This window comes from Arachis stenosperma, chromosome 1 (genome assembly GCF_014773155.1).
Source record: "Arachis stenosperma cultivar V10309 chromosome 1, arast.V10309.gnm1.PFL2, whole genome shotgun sequence".
Lineage (NCBI taxonomy): Eukaryota > Viridiplantae > Streptophyta > Magnoliopsida > Fabales > Fabaceae > Arachis > Arachis stenosperma.
In genome coordinates this window covers 2,531,716-2,549,138 of record NC_080377.1, presented here as the reverse complement: position 1 = coordinate 2,549,138, position 17,423 = coordinate 2,531,716, and the positions used below count along the sequence as shown (strand labels likewise).

General features: G+C 25.7%; 1 protein-coding gene across 2 annotated transcripts; it reads left to right on the top strand.

Moving 5' to 3' along the window:
- Window positions 1-1,908: 1,908 nt before the first annotated feature.
- Window positions 1,909-17,197, top strand: LOC130964540 (naringenin 8-dimethylallyltransferase 2, chloroplastic-like). Of its 2 annotated transcripts, none has more exons than XM_057889889.1 (12): window positions 1,909-2,296; window positions 8,728-8,999; window positions 9,885-9,968; window positions 10,091-10,165; window positions 10,686-10,769; window positions 12,297-12,380; window positions 13,675-13,776; window positions 14,325-14,420; window positions 14,529-14,600; window positions 15,458-15,553; window positions 16,195-16,299; window positions 16,573-17,197. In XM_057889889.1, exons 1-12 carry the CDS (start codon window positions 2,221-2,223, stop codon window positions 16,612-16,614), a joined length of 1,188 nt encoding a protein of 395 aa, XP_057745872.1. In that variant the 5' UTR covers window positions 1,909-2,220; the 3' UTR covers window positions 16,615-17,197. The 2 variants fall into 2 exon arrangements, with proteins under 2 accessions (XP_057745872.1, XP_057745871.1); XM_057889888.1 differs by having other exon boundaries at window positions 1,910-2,296; window positions 12,297-12,386; window positions 16,573-17,193.
- Window positions 17,198-17,423: the final 226 nt, after the last annotated feature.

Here is a 17,423-nt window from a genome sequence, read left to right as displayed (position 1 = left end):
AACTACTCAAACAACCAAAGTTGTTTAGGAAAAAAAATTAATTTATCACTTTAATATATATTTTATTCCTATTAATGTTTTTGGATATTTTGAATATTTTGAATATATATTATGTTGCACTGTAAATCAATTACTAAATAAGAAAATTTAAATAAATAGATTTGAAATCTTTTTTGAATTTTTTTTAATTAACTTGTGCAAATGACTAATCAAATAAAGTGAGTAACTAACTTGAACCGTATATACACCGGACCCGGAGTAATATTTTTTTGTGCCGTCTTCTCTGACTTAGCTTGTATATACAAAATAACAAATGGCTTAATTATCAAAAATAAAATAAAATAAAAAATTGTACCATACATCCTTCACCATATTTGAATTCTTAAAACAAATTAAAATTTTTTAATTAAGCCACTAAAGTGGAATAAGAGGTTTTTCTTAATATGTAAGAAATTCTAAGTCTAAATTATATTGTGGTTAATGTACCAAATATTTATTTTATATATATATAAACTTTTTAAAAGTAACAGGGTTTCTGAACATTCTTTTTTCATTTTTATTTTAAGAAATAAATGATTAAATTGATATATTTTTTTTGGTGACAAATGATTAAATTGATATGATGTTTGAAATAATTACAATATTAAATTAACTTAATTTAAAATTTAAAATAAATTAAGTTTACAAATTTTATCTCTACATGTTCACATTTATTAAGTTTGTCTGTATACATATTTTCCACCTTTTATTTAATTAAACGCATTATTAAGACTTTTACGTTTTGCAAAACAATACATAATTAGACTTCTAAGTTCTAAGTAACTTTTCTGATGAATTTAATTTTAATACATTTTCCATATAAAATATAAAATTACATTAACAAAAATAAATATTTTTTATATTTATTGTGTAAATAATTATTTAAAAAATATATATAATTAACTAAAATATTTTATATTTTTAGTACATCAAAAATTTTTTTTTAATTATATCTCTATCTCGAATTTTCTTACATACACGTTATCAAAAACCTTCTTGTATCAAAACGTGTATACGAAAGACTAGTTCTTAAATCTTAATGTTGTAGTACATTAATTTTCAGTTAGTTTGATTTTTCAAGCGACGACTTTTCTACTCATTTGTTTACTCAATAAATACTTAATTCGGTTTCGAATATTTGGATGACAACTTGGTTTTAACTAAAATAAAATGAAGTCTAACTTGGGTCCCATTCTATTATATCATATTTAGATACTAAACTATAATTAATTTTGTTTAAGAACCAAGTCGTCACCAAAAAATAAAAATATGTTAAAACAATTGAATTTAAGTCTTTATGAATAAGAGTTTTATAGACGGCAAAACAAACGGCTATTATTACAAGTTTAATTTCACATCTATCAGGTCTTCGATCAGATAGTTTATAAATTTAAGAGAGATTAAAAATATGTTTAGGAATATGGATAATCTAATTAAATGACCAAAATCGATTTGACCCAGTTATATTAGTTCTATATCCGATGAATAATCGAGTGCAATCAGATTGGACTCTATTAAACTCATCTTAATTGATTTTGTAGTTAATTAGTAGTAAAATCCGAATCAATTCGATTATCTAATTATAATATATTAAATTAAAAAAATAAAATAAAAAATGATAATATATAATTTTATACTCTTCTAACGCAAATTATGATATTTATTTAAATATAATTTTAATGTTGTATTATTTTTTATTTTATTTTTTTAATTTTATTTTTAATCGAGTATCTAATTATTCGAGTCGAATTGTTTTAGATCCACTCCTACAAAAAATTTTAAATTCAAACTAACTCGAACCAATTAAAATTTAATCAGTTTGATTTTTTTTTTCAAACATAAACCACCCGTGAACACTCCTATTTGAAACATTCCTCAGTCCAAAAGCCAAATTTTAAGTTGAAATAGATAGATCTATTCAATTTCAAATTCTTTTTTCTTTTGGTGAAGTGAAGGAAGTGAAGGAAGGATGTTGAAATTATTGACTACATAAGAGTAACTTAAAAAAAGTGCTAGTCAGGATGACACGCAATTGATTTGAGAAATAGTTGTCAATATTGATGGTTACTGGATGGATGAAAGGAATCTACTTCTTAAATACCATCACCATGGCCTCTTGTCTTCGATATTCAGAGAACTTTTAATTTTGTGTGTCTTACCAACTAACCAATCTTTAATAGAATGGCTTCCACTTCCAGGCTGCTGCTTCATGGTTCATTGCCTCCTCCCACTACATCCATTTCCAAAACCATTACTGGTACGTATTTATTGTGTTTAATTATTCTGTTGATCCATATAGTTTTATCAGAAACTGACCATTAAGAATTTTCTTTCTTCTTTCTTCTTTCTTCGTGCTTTGTCTCTGGGGTCCTCGCTAGACATCCCTACTTCCTTCTTTTTTTTTTTTTTCTTCCTCCCACTTCCTTTTCTCTTCTTATCTATGTGCAGTTTTTTTTTTCCTTTTTTTCATCCTTTCTTTCTTTTTATTCTGCATGATTTTCTGTTATTTTTTTATTGTTTGTACTAGTTTATTATTGTACAATCTCTTCTGTTATTCTTTAAATGATTCTATGTTATTTTAAAGAAATTTGTGTGCTCATTTTCTCAATTTTTGTAAAAAAAAAAGGTAATTTTTTGGAATTTTTTTAAAAATTTAGTTATGAACAACACTTTTTTTTAGTATTTTTTTTATATGAATTATATTAGATAATTAATGACTTTTTTGAATAATATGAATAAGAAATTCTAAAATTTGTTCAAATTACTCACCTAAATTTTTATATTAGAATAACCATTCATATTTTTGCACACTTAGTGAATTGAATATCTAATTTATCTATTATTTATATTGTTTAATATTTTTATTGATCAAATGTGTGTCACGACTTGGATGGCTACACTAAAGGTGGTTATTAGTGGCCAAGCTTTCACCAACAAAGCTAATAGCGACACCTATCACAATTCAAAGTATGATTAGTGATCAACCGAAACATTAAACTCTCAATAGTGACAAACTTTATCTCTCTCAGATGCCTTAGTTTAACCTTCTTCTGTTTCGAGAAACTCAAACTCGACTGTGTCATCCTTTTCATTTCCTTAATTAGTGCTCTACCCATCAGTTCATTGCCTTGAATAGGGATAGATCTTTTCAAATTTTTTCATAATAAAATTTTTTTATTTTTATATTAAAGTAATTATTTTTAATATCAATATTTAACTAATTAATTTATATTCATTATATTATTATATATTATATGTATTTATTAAAAATTAATATTAAAAATATTATATAATCATAAAAAAATAATTATATTATAACTAAAAAAATATTTGATATTTTTTAATTAAATATAAGTGAGTATAAAATTAAAATAATGTCTAACAAAATTATTGTACATTTTTATTATATAATTAATAATTAGCATATATAATAAGAAATAGGGTTAAGTACGATTTTGGTCCCTAATGTAGAGATCGAAAATTTATTTCATTCCCGATCTTTTTTTCGCTACAAAATGGTCTCAAATATTTCAGTTTGTTTTAAAATCGTCATTTTTATCAAATTTTTTATTTTTATTACCAAATTACCCCTAACTAAAAAAATTATAAAATAAAAAAAAAGAAAAAAAGAAAGGAATGAGGGGGAGAAAGAGAATGGGGGTGGGGTGCTATTTCCAGGGAAGAGGGAGAAGGGGGAAAAGGGGAAAAGGGAAAGGTCGCCCCACGCCGCCGCCGCTGCTCCTTTCTTCCTCAGCACATACACTAACTGCAAGAGAGAAGAGAGCAGAGGGAGAGAGAAACAGAAGAGAGGAACGAAGTCCTCCACAACGCCGCCGACCACCACAACGCCCTCCTCGTGGCGATTTATAGCCCGCCAACACCACATCGTCGTTCACTGCCGCAGCCCCTCCTCTCCCACCACTGTCGCAACCCTTCCCCTCTGTTTCAATTTTTTATTCTCTTTTTCTTTAATTTTTCATATTTAAAGGATTCCATTGTTATTGTTGTTGTTGATGTGCTTCTGTTTATTCCTTTTATTCAATTGTTGTTGTTGATGTTTTGGTTGCTTCTGCTTCTGTTTGCTTCTGTTTTTGCTTCTGTTTTTGGTTCTATTTTTGTTGTTAAAGGATTCCATTGTAATTGTTGTTGTTCTTGTTCTTGTTCTGCTGATTGTTGTTGTTTGATTGTTGTTATTTTGCTTTTGGTTTCTGCTTGTGCCTGCTTCTACTTCGGATTAATGTTGAGGAAGTAGAGGGAAGAGAGGGTTATTTTCGTCCGAAGGACGATTTTAAAACTAAGTTAAACCTTTGAGACCATTTTGTGGCGAAAAAAAGGCCAGGGACGAAATAAATTTTTGACCTCTACGTTAGGGACCAAAATCGTATTTAACCCTAAAAAATAATATAGTTTAGTAGAGGAAAAAGAACATGTAATAACAAGAAAGATTTGGGTTTGAACCACATCTTCATAAACTTTAAAATTTTCACCCGAATAGTTCGGTTAGACCAATTTTTGCCAAGTTTGACCAATTCTTGCCAATTCTCAAAGTGAATCGGTCCTGAAATTGGATAGGACCGAATGAAAATCTAATTCACTGATTTTTTTAGTCGAATTGACTGGTCTGATCCGATTTTGATTACTATGCTTTCACTCTATTATCATTTATCAATCATCTACTATTCTTCTCTATTATATTATAATGTATATCAATTATCATTAATTGTCAATTATATATTACTCATTTGACAATCAAAATATGGTACATAATTTTTAGTTACAATTGACATGATTTTTCTACTAAAAATTAAGGATATCTCACTACAAGAAAAAATATTGAGTACCGGCAGATTTACCAGAAAAAACTGCTGGTAATATGTTTACCGTCGTAATAAATCTGACAGTATAACCTTCGCTGATTATTGTTTACCGGCAGATTTTTTGTCCACCGCTAATTACTGTTGGAATATTTTCGCTGGTAATTTTTACTATCGGATTTTTTTTCCGGTAAATTCGACGATAATATATTATTAATTAATAATTAAATAACTAAAGGAGGATTTAAACGACGGTAAACTTAAATTTTAATTTCTTTAAAAAATTGTTTAAAAATTGATATATAATTTTATAAATTTAAATTCAATCATTTCTAAACTAATAAATCAGAAAATATAATACTAATTAACTCGGAATAATAATAAACTTAGAAAATTGACAACAACAACAACAAATAATAAGTTAATAAAATGTTTAATGGTCTCAGTAATAAATCAAATAATTAACAACAATCAACTAATTAACTCATAAAAATCTAGAGGGTATATTAACATTTAACCATCAAGTGATAAGAATAATACAACTACTAAGCCTTGTTCCACTAAGAGAGATCAGCTATATAGATCAAATGCCATTATAATATCCTATTATAAACTATGTCTAAAGTTAAAATACTAAAATCTCAAGTTACAAAGACAATACTAATAACTAAGTTCAATATTTTAAGAAATAAACAAGGACTACAAATTTAATGGGTAAGTTGAAAGTTGTTACTAGTTCGATCACCAATGTTATATTGATTGTGCTCGTCGTGTGCCATAAATTTTGAAGTTCGTTTGATGTACCAGTTGTACACTTTGTGGTGGAATAGCCTATCCACTACTACCACCATTGACTTCTGCATCTTATTAGAAACCACCATTCCTAAGACTTGCTTTATCGTTCTAAGCCAAGCTACACAATTTCTAAGCCAAATTTTGATGTACAACAACTACAACATAATAAAAAACAAAAAATATAAATAATGAAGGCCAAAATTATATTTCGGGAACAATAACCAAGGACATAAATTCTGGTGGATCAGGGCATATTTTCATCACAATCACCACTCCCAATTTCTATAGCATAGTAGTTTCATTTATACCTAAAGTTCAAAATTATTGAATTTATTCAATTCAGATAACATAGTTTCATGTTAATTTCAAATAACATAGGAATTCCAGCACATACACATACTCCATAGCAAATAAGTAAAAAGCATATTAATAACATGATAGCAAACGGGCCTTGATTGGACATAACAACCTAACAAAGAAGAAGATGAAGAAAGCATTATAAGTTTCTAAGTACTCAACTCAATTGACACATTTTAACAAACAGGTAAAGGGTGAGACTATGACTAGAACAATCTCACTTGTTTTGTTTTGTGATTCTTGCAAGTCTCATGCTAAGTACGTTTCAGAATTACATAAAACTGACTTGTATTTTTCAAACATTTAATACATTACCAACGTTTTTAATGCAAACTCAAGTAATAAACCCTTAACAATACAGAAACAATTACTTTTATTCTTCATGACAGAACAATAAATAGAAATCATAATAATAAACACAAAATCATCAAAGCAAAATTCAAAATCAGAATTATAAACAAAATTTTATACACAGGATCATCAAAACAGAATCAAAAAATTTCTAAATCAAAACAAAATTAAAAATTTTCTAAATCAAAACTAAACTAATACATGAACTAAATCTAAAAAAAAATAATAGGAAGAAGGAGGAGGACAACATACTTGAAAGGAGGAAGGAGGCAACTCTGCCAAAGTGGTGGTAGCATAGACAGCAAAGTGGTGGCGGCGGTGACCAACCGGCAGGGTTGCATTATTAGGATTTTTTTAAAATAAATTAAAAAAATAATAGGAAGAAGGAGGAAGACAACATACCTGGAGGGAGGTAGGAGGCAGCTCCGGCGACACAGAGAGCAGCTGCGACAGCGGTGCAGCAGTGGTAGTGGCAATAGTGGCGAGAGTCCATGCAGTCTTTAAACGTTGTTAATGGTAGTCGACGTTGGTGGAGGAGCTGCTGGAGGTGGTTTGTAGGGGGGAGAGAGAGGCGAAGGTTAGAGAGAGTAGTTCGAAAATGAGGGTGGAGAGGGTTCGCAGTTTGAATTTAGGGCAAGATTACCATCTGATTTACCGACAGATAAATTCGACGGTAATGCTTTGCGAATGACCAAAATACAGCATTTCACTAATTTGGATTATCCGCCAGTAATGTTTGTGCCATTTTTTCTTTTTTTTCCTCCAATTATTGCTGGCGAATTTATCGTCAAAAAACTGAATCCGACGGTACTCAACGTTTTCTTGTAGTGTCTCTCTTTGTTATATCATCACCAAATGAAAAAGATCAATTCCAAAAGAAGAATTTTTTATAACACATCAATAATGTTTGTTGACCTCCCTTTGATGGATTGACTACCAAACCATTCAAAGAATGTTGTTCGACACCCGACCGATCAAGCAACAGACCATCACCAGCCGAAGGGAGGAGTTGCCTAATAGCAACATAATGTTGATTGGCCACTGCCAAACTACCACACAACTTCCCAAGGTTGATGCTTATCAACTAGCCGATAAATTATTAAGAGCTCGCTAGCTAATTATTGATCGATGCCTGGTTGTCCAGACAACGGATCAACATCGACCGCAAGCGGGCTCCGATTGATCACAATTGACTGATACAAACTTGCCAACAAACCTCCCTATGATTGACGTTGCCCAACCAATGACATGCTAACAACCTGTTGTGGTATTAGCTAACAGCCAACTGACAATCCCTGACCAATCAACTGACCTTGTCCAATTGACCATCTCCAACCGACCATCCAACAACCTACTCCCAATCGTAGAATGACCTAGGCTGCCTTCCTATTGACTTACCCCTACTAGCCTACCAACTGTTGACATAACCCAACCCATCAACAAACCACCCTCATGATTAACATCAATTAACCCACCAATAGACAGACTGCTCACAAATTGATTACGACTAATAGATCCAATTGACCTACCACCAACTACCTCGTGGCAGAATGCCAGCTAACAAACTGATCTCGTGCAGATAGACTTACTACGCCGACCACTGGCTTACCCGGATCAACAAATGGTCTATGATGGACGTCGGTTATCTAATTGATAAGCCCACCTCCCACGACTGAGCCAACTGACCAACCTACCGTAGCCACCAACTACCCGCCAGTCTATAGTGATCGACTTGCGATTGATTTCCCACCGAACAGACCTAGTTGATTGACTTTGGCTGCCTTCTAATTAGCACCACCAACTAACCAACGGAGGGCCGACCCCCTGCTGACATCAGTTGATTGTCGTTAGTCAAACGAACAATAACTCTGTTCGACCATTTACGGTATATTTAATTTGCATTTTCATTATTAATATTTTTTATTTAAAAAAAAGAAAAAAGGTAAAAACAATAAAAACAAAACATAATTTTGTTATTTTCATATTATCTATTTTTTTTCATATAATTTTAAAATAAAAAATACTAAAAATAAAAACACAATTCAGAACAGAGAGATAACTTTTGGACATCGATTGTTTTGACTTCTTTTGGTTAAGCAAAGTTTCTTGAGGAACATATTTAATTTCTTGTTATTAATCGTCTGCCACTTTCTATTCATTAACTAAATATTAACCACCTCAGCTATGTTATTGTGATCATAATGTTACAGGAATACTAAAATTAATCACTAGTATAAAATATATATTGGAATAGAAATACATATTAAAAATAAATTAAATTACACATGTATTATATACAAATACACTAATAATTAATTTTGGTATAAAAATAATATTTTTGTATTGTGATATATAAAATTTGGTTTTGCAGGTTCACATGCAGTGAGAGCTTTATGGCATAATAATGGGAAATATCCAAAAGAGAAAACTTGCATTGAGACACCATTATTATTGCAGCATAATCAGAAGAATCATTATACATGTGATCAAATTAAGAGAAAACACTTTGTGAATGCAACTCATGCACAATCGAAGAATGAACCTGAATCACAACCTGATTCTGCAAAACCCATTTGGAATTCTATCAAAGATGTTACGCATACTATCCAAAAGTTTAGCGTATTCTATGCGTTAATTGGCCTGGTTAGTTCAATTTTTTTTTTTAAACAATCATTAAAATCCTTCTCCATCTTGTGTTAATGCTAGATGTTTGATAATTATAATATTGCAAACATTATTATTATGAGTATCGTATTTTTCAAAAATAATATTTCTAAAAAAATTTATAAAGCTCTCAAAAATATATATTTGTGGAATGAATTAGATTCATTCAATTTTAATATTATAATACTAAAATTATCTATCCGATCTAATTTAATTTGCCACTCTACTCTCAAGAATAGGGATGTACATTAAAAAAAATTAAAATATAGTTAATCGGTTAAAAAATTATAATTACATTTTGGTTAATTAATTTAATAAAATAATTTTAAAATTATATTTATATTTTTTAAAATTAGTTAACCAAAACTAAATTAAAAAAAATGATTTTTAATCGGTTAACCAAAATCAAAACTAAAATTTAAAAAGTTTTAATTTTAATTTTTTAGATTAAAAATTCAATTTTTTTTTTAAAAAGTAGTTTTTTCTTTTTTAAAAACCGGTTTTTGTTCCATTCCAAAAATCAATTTTTTTTATTGAAACATTGATTATTTTTTCAAACTGGTTTTTATTTTTATAACCGATTAAAAAAACTAATTTCTAAATTTTATAATCGATTAATAACCAATTTTATTATATAAAACAAATTTAATTAATTAATTAAAATTAAAATTTTAGTTAATAAAAAAACAGGTTTAATTTTTAAATTAATCAAAACATCTACAGCTCTATTCAAAAATATGTTTTTGAACTAAGTTTTTAGTATGAATTAAACTCATTAATACTAATTATTATGATATTAAGATTTATTTGATCCAACTAATTTTAAGTCTTTTTCATAAACTAACTTTATTTATGTATTGACAGTTATCGGGCATACTTTCTTCATCACTCCTTGCAGTAGAAAAATTATCAGATTTATCTCCAACATTTTTTATTTCCATGTTACAGGTGAGGGGCTTTGACTTACTAATTTATTTTACATTATATATTTATTTCTCTCTCAATCTCTAAGAATTTCTTATATATATATATAATGTAGAGGATTTAATTTTCTCGCTTTTTTCTTTCAGTTTATGGCAGCTTATAGCTCTATGCAATTGTATACTACTGGCGTGAATCAGTTAGCCGATATTGAAATAGACAAGGTATGAACTTATTAAATAAAAATAAACAATTTGGGTGAAAAAATAAATTGTTTTCTTTTGCATGTTTGGAATAATGTTGGATTTTGTGTAAATACATAAATATGATTACAAAAAAAAATGTTTTGTTCAGCTGTGAGTTCACAAAAGTAGCTAGGATATTTAATGTCTATTTTAATCGAAATTTAACTGTATATAATAAAATAATATATATTTATGTATAAAATTATAATTTTTTAAAAGAATAATTTTTTGTAATTTATTATTGTAAAAAAGTTAACAACTAAAACTCATTGCCTCGATTGGTTAATTATTTTTTACCATTTTTTTCAAATTTTAACTTATTCACTATACGATTTTTATATTGAACCGAATAAATTTGATAATCGATTTTTAATTAACTAAATTAAACCGACCAATTCAATTCGATTCTAAGAATCATGCTTTCAGATTACTAGTTACTTTGGTTATGGTTGGTCCTTTTTTCTTATGTATCCAAAATGTTTTATTTTATTTGTTGTAGATTAATAAGCCATACCGTCCATTGGCATCATCGAAAATTTCTTTTGGAGGTGGACTCGCTATTGTTGCAGCATCTTTATTTATGGTACGATGATAAAATTGTGAAAGAATAGAAAAATAAAAGATAAAATTTTTTTATTAATTGTTGATTTGATTGAATTGAATTAAATATTAAATTATAAAAATAAAATTAAATATATATAGTGCATTGTTTACGAAAGATAAAAATAAAGATAAGATAAAATAAAAAAAGAAGATAACTAAAAATAAGATAAGATAATAAAGACTAAAATTATAATTGAATTTATGTATTCTGTTGAACTGAATTTGTGTGCCACACAAAACTTCTTTATTGTTATCATGAACTAAAGTAGAAGAGTAGTTTTAATAATTTATATATGAACTTATTGTTTTTGGCACCATATATTATCTCCTAAATTGGATTTCAATTTGTATCTCCTAAATAAATTTTAATTTGGATTTCAATTTTAAGTTTTTAGTTATTCAATTTGAATATCCAGGTTTCAACGTCTCACTTTCTAATCAATAATAATTGTATAAAAATAAATTAAATATTAAGTATAAATTAAAAGAAATTTGGCATGCCAAATGCTATCATATAATAAAGATATAGGCGCAGCTTTAATTATTTCATTCTTGTTAAAAAAAAATTTTAAGTATTTTTTCTATGAAAAATATTAGAAAGCTAATATTTTTTATTAATATTTACTAACACTTTAGACTAATACTTTATTTTTATGAATATACATCTAAATAGGTTCTTAAAAAATTTTATATTAGACAATTTCATCTCTTAACAAAATTTATTACATTGAAATCCTAAAATTTTATAAAAATAAGACTCTATTTTTATACTGATAGTATTTAAAATTTAAAATTTAATTTTTTATTAGTCAAATACATTTTATTGATTATATAATATTACTCTTCAATTATTTAATTGTTTCAAGAGACGTTAATAAGGATCTTCTAATGGGTTAGTATCCAACAAATTCAAAACAAAATCCAAGAGATTGAAATTTTAAAATAATTATTATAATTTTTTCGTGAGATACAAAAAAATTAAAATTTTTCAGTATATAATTACCAATAATCATTAATAAATTCATTTAATTAAAAAAATTACTACAAAAAAGTTAAAATTTGAAAATGTAAAATTTAAGAATATAAATGAGAAAATGACTTTGAATGAAGAAATATTAAAAATTTAAGATTATGAAAAAAAATACAAAAGACTAATTTGATCCATTTTTAAAATTTTAGAAATAAGATGACCTACATACACATATATATAAAAATTAATTTAATTCTAAATAAATTTATGACATATTAAATAATGATATGATATATCAACTAATTATTTTTATAATATGTAACATTATCTTATCACATCATTATAGCACATGCATATAATATAGCACATCATAATCTAACTTATAAAATGAATAATTTAATTTATGATTATATTTTTTAAAAATTAATATAGTTAATTTAATTTTTAAAAAATTAATTTAAAAAATAAATAATTTTACTTAGATGAATTTAAGTATTAACTCATTTTTAATCCTTTATCTCTTTCATCTCTTTGCAGAGCTTTGGACTTGCGCTGATGATAGGATCAAAGCCTTTGCTTTGGGGTCTCATATTAATTTTTATATTGATGACTGCTTATTCAGTTAACGTAACTTTTGATTCTAAATCATTTTAAATTATGTTAAATAAATTTTTTTATTATAAACTTACATCTTTTTAACTTCATTTTAAAAGACTTATTATTCATTATGAATAAGTTAAATCTTAAAGTAGTCTATAAATTTGTGATCAAACTTTGAATTTATCTCTAAATTTAAAATTACTCCAAATTCAAGGACTACTTTAAAATTTAATTTCAACATAAATATAACTAAAAGATTATTTATACAATACATTCGCTTGCAAATAAATTTGTTTAATTAATATTAATGGCAAATTATTTCTTGCCCTTAATTAATTGATGGCTGTCAAAAGTTTTTTTTTTTTTTGGTGACTTGTCAAAAGTTTAAAATTACTCTACTTAACATTTAATTTATATTAATTTTTTACCAAAAATTTAGAACCTAATTAGTTTTATATCCTTTTATTCAAATTGATTATATTTTTTTCTTGTTATATCCTTATATATATATATATATATATATATATATATATATATATATATATATATATATATATATATCATATTCCGCAACCTTCACTCTCAGATCTTTAAATAGCTTTAAGATGTTCAAGGTTTTGATTGTTTTGTACTTTTATTTATATAACTTTCAAGTTATCAATGATATTTATTCCCTTTTCTAAAAGAATAAATGAGTTTATTAATATATACATCTGTCTTCAGCATATATACATTTTAAAAATACTATAAAAGTATTACATTTTAAAACTATTATAAAAGTATTTTACCAAAGATATAATATTTTCAAAAAATAATATTTTTACATTTTCATCAATGTATTAAAAATATAAAAAAATTTAAAAAATTTATATTATTATATTTTTAATATATATTTTTAGAACATATTTTAACTAAATTCAATTATGAAATTAAAGCATAACTTTTGTCCTTAATTTTGTATTGATTTAATTTTGTCTTCAACTCTTTTTTTTTTTTTGTTTCTTTATCCCTAATATTTTAAAAATTGTTTTATTTTTGTCATTTGTGACACAAACAAAAAAAACCTATTATGAATGGTTAAATTAAAATCTAGATAGCGATTTGAAAACGGGTATGATGTCATGCAAAATTTTAAGTAAAGAATTTCTTAATAAATTATTACGTATGATGTAGAGACTAGTACACCTTTGTTATTTATTTATCAATGTTTTCGTATTATCGTATATGTTATATATTCATTTGATGTTAATTAATTAGTAGTTAATTTATTTATTTATTCTTTTTATAATTATGTATTATTTTTAAATACTTTCAGTTACCCTTTTTAAGATGGAAGAAATCTACAATTCTTACATTACTGTCTGGCGTACCAACTATTCTGACTGCATATAATTTGGCACCATATCTTCACATGAAGGTACTCATTGCCCTACAAAACTATATTCTTTAATTAGACACATTGTTTTGTCATTTAATTTGGATTAGTCGAGTGGTCATGAACTCACTCGTTAGCAGATCTATGACAAATTAGTCTTTGACTTGTTGGATCAAGAGATATTATGATGAACAGTCAAAAAAATAAAAAAATAGACCGAATCAATTTTTAATTAATCAATATTAGTTATTTTTTATTTTAAACATTAAAAATTCTGAAAGATCTAAGATTTAGGATTTATATTTAAATTTTAAAATAAATAAATTAAATTTTAAAAAGATTAACCGATATTAGTTAAAAAAAATTAATTCTCACATTACTCTATGAGTAATCATTTTTTTTTACCCACAATAATTTTTGGGTTGTGTTAATCAAAATCAGGTATCTAAAACTAGCATTTTCAGGAAAATCAAAAGGAAAGAAAAAAAATAAACATTTTCATGCAAAAAATAGTAGTGATGATAATAGTGTTGATGAATAATTTAATTTTCAAGGAAAGTCTAATATATATTTGGGTTCACGATTTATAGACCTTTGTGCTGAAGAAGCCATTTATATTTACAAGATCACTAGCATTTACCACTGTGGTCATGACCTTCTTCTATGTAGTTATATCATTGTTCAAGGTAACAATAACTTTTATACTTTTTTACAATGAATCTTTTTCATCACCAATCATTTTTGTTCAATGTGTTTAACTAATGTAATACTATATTGGCTGGAATTGAATGTAGGACATACCCGACATTGAAGGAGACAAAAAAGAAGGTCTTCAAACTTTGTCTATACGCTTGGGTCCTAAACGAGTAATTTCTTCTCTCTAAAATGAATATATTTTATGATTAGGTTTATAAAAAAAAAAAGGTTTGATTATTGTTGGAATTATCATCGAAATGTCTATAAAAATTTGACCATAACCGTTAGGTCATACCAAACATGACGATTTGATAAATAAAATTAGGTGAAAATTTATGTGCAGTTGATAACTGAGAGTTGCTAAATAATTTGATTAATTTAACTAAATTTTCATCTAACGACTCTTAACTATCAACTTCACGTAAAGTCGACTGCATCTAAATTTTCACCATAAAATTATTGTCAGATTTTCTGACGATAATTATTCCGTCATTTTTAATTATTTATGTACAAAAAATTTACCTCATCTTTATCATTGAATTTTTATCCGAAGGTAATGTTTTTAAAATTTTGAATTTCAGTCATTATCATCAAAATTTTTCATGCTAAATTCGACGGTATCTAATTTTAAATTAGTTTAATTACTCTGTTAGTCTCTATAGTTTTACGAAATTTTTAGTTAAGTTTTTGTACTTTTTTTCCTTTTAATTGAGTCTTTGCACCAATTTTTTTCTTAATTGGATCCCTACACTTTTTTTCCTTTTATTTGAGTCCCTATATTAATTTTTTTTAGTTAAGTCCCTATAAAATTAAGCCAATTACTGTTAAGAGAAACTTAATTAAAAAAAATTAGTACAAAAATCAAATTAAAAAATATAAAAATCTAATTAAAAATTTCACAAAACTGGACCAACGAAGTAATTACACCTTCTACATTCGACTAAAATTTCAATAATAATAAACATATTTTTTTATAGTAGTTATTCTGGTATCATGTACCCACATTTTTGTATTAATCCTTTGTCAGGTATTTTGGTTGTGTATTTCACTTCTTGAGATGACTTATGGAATTGCCATTATAATGGGATTAACATCTCCATTCCTATGGAGCAAAATCTTCACGGTAATGAATATTACTTTAGATATTACAATTCTATAGTATATATATAATATAATATTATGACTATTATTGTCTAAATTTAATTTTCCTTTGCGTGACATATAATTGTAAAGGTTTTGTACCACTTACCAATTTAAACACTTTACAACTTCAAATCCCTCTTGACATTTTCTTATACTTAATATATGAAAAATGCTAAAAAATTAATATTTTTTATTAGTATTAATCAATATTTTAAATTAATATCTTATTTTTATATTATTAATAAAATTTAAAATTTAGAATTTAATATTTAGAATTTAACTAAAATTAAAGATTTAGCCAATATTATTCTTTAGATATTACATATAAAAATATTTTTGTTATTAGTAAAATATTAATAAAAAATAATAAATTTTATTAATTATATAATACAGTAATAAATAAGGATAATGCTAAAAAACAAAAAATAATCAATCCAAATTTATTTTATTTAGTATTTATTTATTATAAAATATATTAAATAAACTAAAAATAATAAATTTTGATCGTTTTATATTAAATATTTTCGATAAAATAATTTTATGTACAGGTCTACTTATATTAAGGATGTGCATCTCCCTTCCATGATAATATTGCTTGATTATTATTTTTCAATTTGTTAGGTTATGGCACATGCCATCAACGCTTGGATTTTGTGGTTTCGTGCTAATTCTGTAGATTTAAAGAGCAAAGAAGATTTCCAATCCTTTTATATGTTTATCTTTAAGGTAAATGATAATTTTATACAATAAAATAATATGAGAAAGTTTTAGTCTTAATTATTATATGTTTATACAATAAAATTTAAAAGATTTAAAGTCTAATATTTAAGATATCATTTTAATTAAAAAATCGAATAGGGAGCGATGGTTAATTGCTTTCTAGTGCTACTTAGTAAAACTAACTTATTTCATAATTAAGAGGTACTATTATGAAATAAAATTATTATTGCTAATTTATCCTATTTATTACTAATTCTTTTTTTTTATTATTATGTGCAGCTCCTTTACTTGGAGAATGTCCTTGTGCTTTTTGTGAGATAAAGAAGCAATAAATTATTGATTTAACAAAGAGTGCAACCTTTGCCATATCTCATTGTTTTTGTTTTGGTCTACCAATAAAATAGGATTAAGTGAATAAAATGAATATAAATGACGGAAATGTTTAGTAACAATGCAAAAAAATATTAGTAAAAAATAATTAAAATATATTTTATTTAATATCTATTAATTATTATAATAATTAATAAATATTAAATAAGATAAATTTTTTTTTTCTCTAGCATTACCGTATAAATGGAGAGTTGTATATGATAGTAGAGCGAAAATCTTATTGACAAATAATTATAAAAGTGAAATAAATGTAAGTATGTAATCTGTTGAAAAAGTCTGTTAGCTATGAAAAGAGTTAGCTCAGTTTCAGTTAAGTTAAAATTTCTAAAACTATCCACCAAATGTATTTAAGTAAGATTTTTTTCTTTTTATATAACTAACTTTCAAATAATTTTATCAATAATAAAATTCTCTCTCCCCTTCATTTTTTCCTGATTTTCACTTAAGGACTAATACCTTTATGGTATCAGATTCTCTAGGTTCCATAGCTTCGGCTATCAAATTATTTAAACAAATTACTACTATCAAATTCTAAATTTTTATAATGTATATTAGAAATGATAAACAGAGAACATATCCTTTTATAATGTTTATTTAAATAAATTACTACTATCAAATTCTAAAATTTTAAAATTCAAAAATAGATAACAAAAAATAGTCAATGTCAATTTCAATTTTTTTAAATTTGCAAAATTTTAATTTATGTAATCATTACCAACGATTACTGTTTTCTTAATTTA